The 13046-nt window shown below is 31.1% G+C and overlaps 2 protein-coding genes across 2 annotated transcripts; both read left to right on the forward strand.

The window, feature by feature from the left end:
- Window positions 1-1793: 1793 nt before the first annotated feature.
- On the forward strand, window positions 1794-12653 carry LOC107450664 (uncharacterized). Its single transcript, XM_043046537.2, has 14 exons — window positions 1794-2068; window positions 3011-3182; window positions 3841-4233; window positions 4796-4943; window positions 5160-5303; window positions 8121-8153; window positions 8284-8343; window positions 8621-8695; window positions 8883-8960; window positions 9380-9463; window positions 9573-9632; window positions 9943-10026; window positions 10131-10196; window positions 10324-12653. The coding sequence occupies exons 1-14, from the start codon at window positions 2066-2068 to the stop codon at window positions 10400-10402; spliced, it is 1479 nt and encodes a 492-aa protein (XP_042902471.1). The 5' UTR covers window positions 1794-2065; the 3' UTR covers window positions 10403-12653.
- LOC107450658 (uncharacterized) lies at window positions 10488-11906 on the forward strand. The gene has a single exon (XM_016066505.3). It carries the CDS (start codon window positions 10488-10490, stop codon window positions 11904-11906), a length of 1419 nt encoding a protein of 472 aa, XP_015921991.2.
- Window positions 12654-13046: the final 393 nt, after the last annotated feature.

Below are 13046 nucleotides of genomic sequence, written 5' to 3' on the forward strand. Positions count from 1 at the left end.
GTGAGCCTCAAATTATAGTATGAAACCAGTTTTAAATGAATCCCATTTTTCAAAAACTGGAAAAAAAAAGAAAAAAAAGTAATTGTCTCTTCTAATATTCTTGACTTGAAATATTGTTTTTATCAATGATGAGCGTTATCCCGGAAACATGTGGATGCTGGGAAGAATTTTGGTATCAGGGGCGAGATTCGTTCTCTTATGATAAAAACTTCTAAAGGAGGCTCAGTTGACGCTCAGTTCAACTTGTAAGTAATTTGGAAATTAACCTTTAAACAAAAATGTTCATTGTAAAGTGTAAGAAAAATATTTGATTATATGCATATATTATAATTGATTGTTTTATATGGTTATCTTAATTATTGAACATTCATTTAATTTTAAAATGTAATAAATTAATAAATTGTTGATTCTATATTTCAACGAATATTGTTCTTGAAAAAAATTTTCTTATGCAAATTTATGGTAAGTGAACTCAGAAGAGTTCAGGTGGAAAGTGTTATTAATTTCTGCCTGATCAGAAGCGGTTCGTTGTAATCACTCACAATAATTCTGTAATCACTTGTGTGGCAGGCAATGGATTGAACTGAATGGTTCATTGGAGAGCCCCATTTCGTAGTATATTGTTTTATTGTTTATTAAATTAGTTTGTTATTAAATATGGTTTCTTTATTTAATGCACTCATTCGCCACTGAAACATTCTGGCAGGCAATGGATTGAACTGAATGGTTCATTGGAGAGCCCCATTTCATAATATATTGTTTTATTGCTGATTAAATTTGTTTGTTATTAAATATGGTTTCTTTATTTAATGCACTCATTCGCCACTGAAACATTCTACAACAACTTGTTCTTGAGCATTACCTGTTTTGGACTGAAACTTGCTTAAAAGTTTTCTTTCAGTATTTTTAGATACATAAGTATTTTTGATAAATATAATGTCCATATTTAAATGTTAAACTTAATTTAAATAAATACGCTTGGAAAAGAAACTATTTATCCTCCCCAGCGTTTCAGTTATGCATGCTCTGAACTTTGCATATTATGGTCAAAATTATATTTCTTTAAATATTTCTATAATCAATTCTAGAGATATACGGCTCTTTTTATAAAAAATGTGATGGTCGCTTTCTTAATCAAAACAAATTTTAAAATAATTCCGGTTACCTTAGCTTTACCTTAGTGCCTTACAAGATCATGACTTAGCCAGTTCAGACTATGTAAGATTTCAAAGATCTTTTTATAAATATTTTGAGATCTGTATGGGTATTTTGGAAAAATATGACAATCAAATTATGATATAAAAAAGTTCAAAATGAATCCCGTTCTGCAAAAAATTTAAAATTTCCTTAGTGTTCACTTTATTTTTCACACTATCTATGCATTGGACCCGACTAAAATGAATTCGACTAAAATGAACTTTTATGTTTTTGTTTAATTATTTCTAAACATGTAGAGGTATTTTCGGAAAATAAGACACTCAAATTCTAATATTAGTTTCAAATGAAAGTAGTAATAGCCGGGGTTGGGGCGGCGGAAGTTACGCCATCATAGAAAGTCAACCGCAGCTTATTTCTGCCATCGAAACTTCGTCTGTAACGTCATGGGGAGCTTATTTCTTTTCTCTTAAGCCTAATATATTTTTAGTTTCGGTTTCAGTTTTTAATTTAGTTTCGTTTTTTAAATATTATTTTCATTTATTAGTTTTTTCTGAGGGTGGCAACATTTATTATTTTTAATATTAGTTTTTAAGGATGGCAACACTTGGAGACTTTGTTACTTGGGGAGGATTTTTGTAGATATTCGCATAAGAGTGAAAGGAAGTGAAGGTCTGTTTTATATGGTGGCAACGATTAAAAGGTTACTATTTTAATTCTCGTGGCGACATTATTTGTTGTTTTAGTCGCCAGTCAGTGCTTTTGCCCTGCTTTGTGTTTTGGCTCCATTGAAGTGTAGTGCAGCAGTTCATTGAAGCACGTGTTTGGTTCGATATTGATGTACACTGGTTTTATTAACTTTAGTAATTAATACTTGATTTTAAGACTTAGAGAATATAATAAGTCTCTTATGGTAAGTTTATTTATTTATAAGTTTTGAATTTAAAAAATATTCAATTTTTATGTTGTACCTATTTGTTTATTACATCACGTTTTTATTACATCACGTCCATCTTTATTACAATCTTATATTTATAAATATTAAAATCGTTCGACTATTGATGTAGTTAAGTGTTTTTTTTTCTTCTATGCATGTGTAAATGTTTAATAAATAACTTATAGCTAGTATAAACAAACCGAGATTATATTTAATTCATGCAAGAATTCGATTCATGTTATCAAATATATTATGGTATGTTGAAAGGTTTAATTAAAGTTTTATTTTTAGTTTTGAATTTAAAATATTCTATTCTATACTATTCATTTATTTATTTTATCACGTGTTACCTTTTCTCATGTTATATATTGTAATCGCTTGAATGTTAATGTTATGTATTATTCAATATAAACGCGTAACTTTTCAGTAAATAATGTATGACTATAAATCTGCAACATATAATGGTATATAAATCTTTTGTGTTGTATCATCGAATATCATATATTAGACTGTTATAGCAAAATGTGTTTGGGTGGCGGGCATGCATTTGCTTACAAAAAACATGTGATCTGTTTAACTATTAAAACACGTGGTGTAATTTATAACTCAGTATTGTATAATACATGTAATATTGTATGCTTAACTCAATCATATAATGGTGTAATTTTAAGCTCTTAATTTTGTTTCATTCATTAAAATCAAAAATATTTTTTAAAATTAATTACAATTAAATTCAGTATAGTAAATTTAAATGTTTAAAAAACATTTAAATCATTTTAATGTATGAAAAAGATATGCTGATAAACTATAAAAATTTAATTAGATAACACACTCTGTGATCTATTATTTGTTTCATTAAAGCATGTTATGAGTATTTTCTTCTAATATGTAATTTTTTTGACCTAAATTTTCATTTAGATGAAGGCTTTAGTAATCGGGGATTCAATGTTAAAATATTTGAAACCTCATCTTCCTGATGTAATTCTGAGTCACAATATGCAGCTTGATAGCTTTCCAGGATTTAAGATTGAAGGTTTAATCGAGGAAATAAAGGAGTTCAGTGGTTTCGATGTGATTGTTCTACATACTGGTAAGTACCTCGTCTAATTTCACATAAATTGGTTATGCCATGATCCTTCTAGACTTAAGAAATTAGGTGTCCTTGTTGTGTCTTATCAAAAGTTAGTTCCCATTTAGAATCTAAAAGTTAAACGTTTATTTTTATTATCTATTTATTAATAGACTGAAACTGCTGATCCTAATTACTCTGGTTGTGTTTAAAAAAATGGGTTGTCTATGAATAGTAAATTTGTAATTTTTTAGTTGTTATATCTTGAATAAATTATGAGAAAGTTCCTGAAAATATGTGTATTTTCTGCTATGCTTTTCAAATTGAAATGAAACAGTTGTATTTGTTAGGAAAGATTGTGCTTCTCTAGCAATCTTTTCAATGCTTATACTTTTTTTAGTTTCCCTATTATTTTGTATATACACCAAGAACTCCAAGAAAGTGCATTCAACTGCAAAACGCGAATTCTGATTTGTAGATTTCATTCTTCTTATTTTATTTTTTTTAAATAAAGTATACTTAAATTTGCTGAAACACTCAATATTGTTTCCTTTTTTTATTTTATATATTGCAAGGGTTCTTCACTGCTATATTTATAAAGATATAAATCTGCTTTAGTACAAGCAGTTTTTCATAATTGTTTTATTTTATATATAAATATTGTTAATTTTAATTTCAGGTTCTAATGATTGCTCTGCAGATGGCAGAACGAATTTGACACAGTATGAAAAATTGCTTCGAGAGATTCTATTGTATAATCCAAGTAGTGAAATTTTCATCACAAAAGTTTTCACAAGATTGCCCAGTCAATTCCTTGATGTTAAACAGAGACTTTCAGAGCGTATTCGTCTTAGGCAGTGGAATAAGAATGCGAAAAACTTGAATGAAATGCTGGATACCTCTACAGCAAATCGTCCAAATCTGCACTTTTGTTCATTTCCGAGAATAAATTGGGATAGCTATTTATCAATAGATGGAGTACACCTCAATAGGCTTGGAAATGAGGCACTTGGCCAGTATGTCACACATATCTTGACAGACTACTTTGCCTGGATTAAGAAATCCAAAACAGGTATGAAGATTTTGGTTAAAATTTGTTTTCTAAAATATGTATTTATGAATATTTTTAATATTTATGTAACACTGTTAAAAGTGTGGTATGTTAATCATTTGAAATTTGTAGATATCATTCATATCAAATGAATTTTTCATATTAAGTGTGATTTATTTAGAACTTTTGTAATGTGGCTGACAATTTATATAGTGGTCTAGCAAATGACTTTCTCTTGTTAGTAAACGTTAATTTTTTAAATTGCACATTCTGCTGGTCATTGAATGAATTAGATAATTCAAAAGGTTTTTATTTTGCTGGAATCTTTATTTTCAATTGTTTGTTTTCACTATTCGAAACTATAAGACCACGTCGATTGTGCTATATCTGAAAGAATCAATGGTGATTAGTTTGCTTTCTTGCATTGCCAGGCTAGATTTGCTCATTGTTAAGATCACAGACAAGTTTGGTTCAGATTTTTGTTGTGGTTTGTCAAGTTTCATATCAGTCAAGTTTTTTTCTTATCTGTCAAATAAAACTTATATTGTATTATACTGAAATAAAGATTCGTTATATTTTGTAGCTTCTTTGTGTCCTAATGTTACTTGTGTTAAAACAACGAGTGTTGGTAGCGGTAAGCTGAGCACTAAACCGAAAAAGAAAAAAACATCTGAAGTTCAGTTGAAAGATCAAGAATTGTACTCGGATATATTAAAGAAAGGTTTGAAGAGGTAAATTGTTGAGGTTCTTGCGTTGTATTTTTCTCTTAATTGCATTAATAATTTCAACATATCCTATTATAACTTGCATTAGTAGAGATCTGGTCAATGAACTATTTCCTTGGTTTCTATTAAACTAATAATTGAGTTAATCCCATTCCTCTTACTTGTCAAAATTATTATTTTGTTCTGTTAAATTTAGTTTTAATATTATAATTATAATTTCAGAGATGTTCTGTGTGCTAAACAAGAAAATACTCCCCCAAGTGAATGCTTATCAGTGCCAGTACCTTCACTCAACTTACCTGTTAAGTCTGAAGAAAAGAAAAGTAGTAATGATGTTGATGAAAGTTGGACTCTGGTTGTTCGAAGGTATATCCTTATATATATATTTCGACTGTTCGTGTGTATGTCACTGAACTCCTCCTAAACGGCTGGACTGATTTAAATGAAATTTTCTGTGTACCTTCAGAAGGATTCGAGAATGGTTTAGATTCACAATAGAACATTCTGCCACAAACCGTTCCAGCGGTATCAGCGAAAATCGAAATGGAATTTTCTGATTGGTTAAAAGTTAGCCATTGTTTTAAATTTTGCTGTACACGAATCAGTTTTCAAATATCTTGAAGATAACAACAGTGATATTTTCTATCTTATAGCTCTATTCTTTTAGAAAAGTAAATTACATATACTTTAATATTTAATCATAATTCGGTTCTTTATTTCAGGTGAGCACAAGCACGTAAAATCAACGAGAATAAGTTTCGTAATTATTGGTCGTATCACGGATTTAGTATTGTGAAAACTGTTTAATAAAAATCAAGGCAAAAGCAAATTTTATTCATCTTGCACGCTTTTAATAATTATTTATATTTAGTATGCAATTTTAGCTCAATTTAGTATGCAATTTTTCATTGCTGACAGTTGTCATTTGAAAACTATTAGATTGTTTATTATTACAAAGTTTGCGAATTCACATTCATTTTAATTATTTCATTTAAAAAATAGGAGTAGACTATATTTGAGGGTGCCCCTTGATTCTCACCAAGTTGTGATAGCGGTTGATCTCCAAGCTGGCCGATGTTGAATCCCAATCGTGATTCTGATTCGTTTAAATTTCAGCGTTATTTTTAAATGTTCAACGGTATATGTAATTTCAGAAGTCCGTTAGTTCTATGTTGGATACCGGCTGGTTAGGTTACTTTTGCTTCTGATCAATAGGATCGAAGGTATGTGGGCAGTCATAAAAAAAGGACTTTAGAAAAAAATGTCACCGCCATTCCGATACCACAGACGCCATTTTCAATTCGTATTTCGCCGAATTTATGTGGCGATGGAGGAACACAGATTCTATTCATGATAAATTTAGACAGTATCTAACTGCTATTAGAGAATTCTGTGCACCTAAAACTGAGGAAATTCAAGCTTAATGAATAAGTGAGATGTTTTTTTTTCCTTTTCTTTCTGTGCTTACTCCATTAATTTTTATTTCGATTCAAAATGCATTTTATTGGGTTTATTAATTTTGCTTACATTGGGTTCATTGCAATTTTATAAAGTTTTGGCCGATGTCTTGCTGAAATTTTCCAATGTATTATTAAAATATCATTATGTTTTGGCAGCCATTCCTGTTACCGCGGTGTTCCGCGCAAACAGGAATGGTGATAAACATAAGTTACCAATTTCGTCAAGGGGCACCCACAAGTATATTTTTACCAAAAATAGATTTTTGTTTTAAATTTTATCATTATTATATTTCTTATTTAATTTATTTCATTTTTATTGCTTTTTTATTATTTAAAATAAATACGTGAATTTTCGAATTAGCAAATTTGCGACCACTGTCAACTTCTACATTTCTTTTTGTTTGAAAGAGAATATTTGCAAAAATATGCCGCCTAAACGAATCGCTCTTAGTCGATCAACATCTCAAGCACGCAAGAAGAGAACTAACCGTGTTTCAGAAAAATCGGAGCAACGGGAAGAAAGACTTGAAACTAATCGAGAACACAATGCTTTAGCCCGTTCCTTAGAAACGTCTGAGAAACAGGAAAGAAGACTGTTAACAAATCAACTACGCACTACTCAAGCCTGTTCCTTGGAAACATCAGAGCAACGGGAAAGAAGACTGTTAACAAATCAACTACGCACTTATCAAGCCCGTTCGTCGGAAACATCAGAGCAACGGGATGCAAGAATAAAAATCAATCAAGAACGCACTTCGCTATTCAGACGCTGCCAATACTCTGATTTGAATCTCAGTGCATTTCACTATGATCCGACAACCAACTATAGTCTTTCACCCAAGCGTCATCATCGGAAAAATGGATCAATTATGTATGTTTTGTAGTGCTCTCAAATTTAAGAATGAAACAGCTGGAATTTGCTGTTCTGGAGGCAAAGTGTAACTACCAGATTTAACGTCGCCAGCCGAGCCATTATCAACGTTGTTATCGGGTCAAGCAAATCAATAGAAACTTTTCTTGGCGAATATAGGTCAGTACATTCGTGTTTCCAAATGACTTCATTCGGTGCTGCTACAAGTATCGGTGCGCATATGGACAGCTAGAGTTATTTATTACATTCACATGCAATCCTGCTTGAGCTAAAATTAAAGAGCTTTAGTAACTTAGGCAAACATCATCGGATCTTCATGATGCATTATCACACGTGAGTTAAAACAAATATTAAGCTCTAAACTTGGTTTTATTGCGAAAAGTCATGTTTTTAGAGAGACACGGTGTTTGATGCATTCTATTGAACGGCAGAAAAAGAGAATTGCCACATGATTTGGCTTATTGAAAAACTCACACCAGGACAAATTGGTCAGCTCATATCAGCAGAAATATTCATGACGCCATTGATCCAGAATTATTTCAGATCATCATCCAAAATATGTTTCATGGTCGGTGTGCATCACCATACATGTCTGTTTGAAAATGCACTAACGATATCCTAGAGAATTAACTGTTGAGACTATCACTGGTTTTTTCACCATTAAATAAAATTCTCTATTCAAATCATAATCACAAATCTCATTTACACACTTAAATACAAAATTTAAATTCAAACTGAAAGCGTTGCAACGCACGCAGGGTACAGCTAGTTTTTATATAATATCTAGTTTATTCACTTTAAAATTTATTGCAGATTATGCTATAATAATTTTTTCAACTATTTATTTTTCAGACGTAGATGTAAAAGAATTGAATTTTCAGACGTGTAAGTGGGTTTTAAATTTACGAAATCTATTTTCTCTTTGTGTTTAGTATTTGCCAACTAGGTTGTAATTGTTATGTATTTCTCTCATGATAAAATGTATCTCATGGTTAAAAAGAAATTTTTTTTTCAGTTCTGTAAAGTCTTTTGATGTGGATAATGAAAGGAGAAGTATTGACAGATCAACTAATTTGTAAGTATTTATTTTTCAATGTTTTTTTAATCATTTATTAATTCTAGAACCTAAGAAGAATTTATATTTTAAAGTTATAGTTCTCATTTGAATTGTGTTGCAAACCTACTCAACAGCGTGCATATCAACGCAAAAAAAAAAAAAAAATTTGTCTGCGAAAGTAAAATTTATAATGGTAAAAGTTTTTCCACAAAGTCCGTATTTGAGGAACAAGCTGGTTATTGGTGTGAACTGTTCCAATGGCTAATTTTTAATCATGTTTATTTTTGTGTTACAGGTGTCGAAAAATAGCCACTCCAACTGTATTGGAGGTTACAAAAAGCTTGGAAAAGTTTAAGAAGTCGACCAGGCAGTGAATGTTCAGTTTTTATATATTCTGAAATTCAGCCTTTTATTAGTTTTCTGGGAATTTAATCTTTAGACTTGATATTTTTCAACCCTGTTCATCATTTGAGTTTGTTGATTTTTTTTAAAATTGTGTATGAAATAAACCTATTTGTTTTTATTTTATTGTTGATTTATTTATTTTTCCATTGTAGTTGCAAAAACTCTAAAGGGAATGATTGCAGGATAGTTGCTAACGATAAGTTTTCAAGTTTTGGAGCTAAAGTTTCTGGGTTAGTATTTGCTTCCTGTTCTAATTCTATGCAGAGATTGATTTCAATTTCTCATATCATTGTAAATAATAAAGTAAAGTGTAATTCTGAGGTTTGTAATTAGTTTTATTTGCTAACTCCATATTACTCCCGAAGAAAGAAAATTTCACAATTTCGTCTTAAGGTTAAGATATAATGAGCTAACAAAGAGCATACAAATATGTTTGAGTAGATGCACTTAATAATTGCCGCAAAATATTGCAGTTTATTTATCTTTGCTAATTTTAACGAATTTTTTTCATTTTATTAGTTGTAAGAAATGCCCATTAAAATTTCTAATATTTTGGGCATTACACTATAGCTAGAAGGAAATTATTAATGTCTATTAGTTTTTTTTTTCTTTTCATGTAAGCAGTCATGCCTATATTTTTATATTTTAGATGTAAAAAAACGGCAACCTCTAGTGCAAAAGAGAAAAAATATGGAGGCAAATGCAGTTTTGAGTCTAAGTGCTCTGAAAGTCTGTAAGTGTTGATTTTTATGTATTTTGTGATTGAACTTGTTTGCTCTGTGATTTATTTTAGACTTTTTTTTTAATTGTATTATCTATTTTTTATTGTATTGTGGATGTAGAAAAGCAGTCAATGATGCTGTACTTGAAGAGGACATAAAGTTGAATGTAGCAACTAGTTGGTGAGTGAATTTCTTTCTATCCTAGTCGTTTTGATTTGATTTTATAACTCTGAACCTTTTTAAAAAGTTTTATGAGATTTATTTATTTGTTTCATTAAAATTGTAAAATTTCTAACAATGCCAGTTTTACTGCTGAATGAAGAGATGCTGATAATGAAGATAATATAAGTTGTGGAGTTATCTGGGTTATTGTTATTATTTTTTATTCCTACTATATGTGAAAATAGGGTTCAAAATCTTTTGAGCTATGTGCAGGTTATACTATATGTGTCAATTGCTGATTTCTTATTTGTGTCATTTTTGTATTTAGTTCAGAAAGAGTGTCAGTCTCTATTGTAAAAGGGAGAGATTGTAAGAGAAATAGGAGTTTGAAATCTAAGTGCTTAGTTAATCGGTAATTTTTTTTTTATCTACTCGTTATCTTGTGTTCACATTTTTTTTATTATTTTATATANCATTGTATAGTGTGTAAATATATATATTAATTTCTTGATGTAGAAGGGCAGTGAATGATACTATGCTTAAAGAGAGAGACGGTTTAAAACAAGTTGTAGAGAGTAGCAGGTAAGGAAATTTCTTTTCATTCTAGTTTTGTTTTGATATTATAACTCTTAGCTTCATTTTTATGTTCATTTTTTTTAGCTTCATTTATAAAATTACTCATATGTTTCATTACACTTGTTTGTTACAGTTGTGAATTCTCTAAAGGTAATAATAGTACTGTTAACAAAGAAGAGGATTTAACTTGCGGAGAAGAGGATTTAACTTGAGGATTTAACATTTCAAGATTGCAGCGCAAGGTTTCGTTTCCTTACACATGCTGTGAAGCATAGTATCGATGAACATGATATAGGTATGAATGTAACAACGTTGAATTTTAAAGACATGTTGAGTTTTAATACTTGGATGGATGAAGAATCATCAAGAACATATTCTAGTTTTAAGAAGGATCAAGGCACGCAACTTCATGGAAAAAATTCTTACTCATATTATTCTTGTCAGTTTTCCAGAACAGCAATAAAATTTCATGAAAGAAAGACTAGTCGTAAAAATATAAAAGGAGTTTTACCTACAGACGTAGGTTGTATGGCCAGAATAATCTGCAGTGAAAATTCAGGGGAAATTAATGTGCTGTATTTTACTAAACGTAATCACGCATTAACAGAAGAAAATATTAAGTTCCAGCCAATAAAGAAGACTTTTAGAGATTACGTTAAAACAAATGCTCAACTAGGTGTTCCAGCAGCAAGGGTTATAGAAAATATTAGAGGCAACAGGAACCTTAGAGGTGAAGACAATATTATTATTAAAGAGTCTCTCCTTACTAACAAAAATTTAAAATATTATTATGACTCAGTCAAATCCTCTTCACTGCTGCATAGAGAGGATGCAGTTGCTGTTCACTGTTTAGTAAATGATATGCTTCAGTGGCCGTATAATTCTGCACTATTGCATAAACCACAGTTTCAAGAAATTGTTTTTGGTCCTTCATATCAGGAAATTAATTTACCAGAGGATTCATTTGTCGTGGGTATACAGATGGTTCAGCAAAAGGAGATGTTAGTAGCATGTGGTGGTAAAATTTTATGCATTGATTCTACACATAAAACTAATGAGCAAGATTTTTATTTACTTAATTTATTACTGCAGGATGAATATGGGTGTGGTTATGCAGTTGCTCATTTTATTATAAGTAAATTAGATAAGGATATGATGACTATTTGTTTCGCTAGCATTAAAGACAGGATCCAGGACTTACAAGTAAACAATATTATGACTGATGATGACAAAACTACTGGCCCCGCATTTCAGGCAGTTTTTGGAGATAAAGTAAACCATCTTTTATGTAAGTGGCACATTCACAGGGCTTGGAACAGAAAGTTAAATTCTTCAGTTTCTGATGCAGTTTTGAGGCAAGAGATATATGCATATTTAATTGTAATTTTAGAGGAACCATCAATTAGTAGATTTAATCAAATGATAGACGATTTTAAAAGAAGGTATATTGGAAAGGCGCCTATATTTGTAAATTATTTTGACAATTATTGTAGTAAGGACAGAAAACCTATCTGGAGTATGTGTCACCCTCAATTTCCGCATGCTAATACTGACACAAATATGTACTCTGAATCTTTTCGCAATGAATTAAAGACACACTATTTAAAGCGCAAGTTCAATCGTAGAATAGACATTCTTATTAATACTCTCTTGAAGATAGAAGAAGACACGTATATGGGGGGCGGAGTTACAGACCATGTCAACCGTCATCTATGAAAAGGTACCCCGTCATAGAATCGAGTTAACACGTCTTATATACTAGTGAATTGTAATTGTAATTTTGTAATGGTAGATACCCTACAGTACTCCCCCACCAGAATTATATCTGCGATAGAATTCGATGAATGGATACCACTAGTTGATTCATTGCTGTTTTTGTGAGAAGCCTTGAGAGCTGTATTAAGATCACCGTATTTTTTGAGTGCTGAATGTGAGAGGTGTATTAACTTCACGGTCGCAGTCGCCCCTGTGTTGCCGTTAGCAGTCGAGTGCGTGCAAGCAGATGTTGTGAGTGATCGAGACGAGACTGAGTAGCAACAGCGTGAGGAGGTGGATAATGTCGCAGTCACAAGTAGCAAGTCAACTGTTCAATGTGGATCATTCATCGAAGTAGGCGTTTCCAGATCGAAGTGGGCGTTACTGTCAAGATAGGCGTGTTCATATCGAAGTGGGCGTTTTTGCCAAGGTAGGCGTGTTCACATCACGTCCGAAGGTCACCAATGTGGGAAGAGGAGTAATCGACCATGTCAACCGTCATCTATGAAAAGGTACCCCGTCATAGAATCGAGTTAACACGTCTTATATACTAGTGAATTGTAATTGTAATTTTGTAGTGGTAGATACCCTACAACGTATGCGGAACATAAATTAAAGAAGACAGTGGGTATTCCTCACTGCTCGCATCCTCCTACATATTACAAGCGTCATTGTGATGGGATGAAAATAAAAGACGAAGATGTGGAAGGAATATCAGAAAAGACCTGGCTAGTGAAGTCCCAAAGGGAAAGTAATGTTAAGTATGAAGTGGAAAGACTTAAAGAAGAATGTTTCAGCATAAGTGAGTGTTATACAAAGTGTGTTAAATTACCTTGCTTGAAACTTTGTATGCATGTGTATAAATGTGGTTGCTCAGACAATCATCCTATTTGCAAACATATCCATAAAGTACATTCTGTAGATTTAATGAAGAAATATTTTTCCTCATTATTTCACTAAACATTTTCTATTCAAATTACCTCTTTTTTTAAAAAAAATTTGCACATTATGTTTTTTCTATATTTCTAAAATTATAAGAAGCATCTCAAAAACAATTATTCGTTATAATACTACATACGCTTAATTTTACATACTATTAAA

The sequence above is a fragment of the Parasteatoda tepidariorum genome, chromosome 8, assembly GCF_043381705.1.
Source record: "Parasteatoda tepidariorum isolate YZ-2023 chromosome 8, CAS_Ptep_4.0, whole genome shotgun sequence".
In the NCBI taxonomy this organism is placed as follows: domain Eukaryota; kingdom Metazoa; phylum Arthropoda; class Arachnida; order Araneae; family Theridiidae; genus Parasteatoda; species Parasteatoda tepidariorum.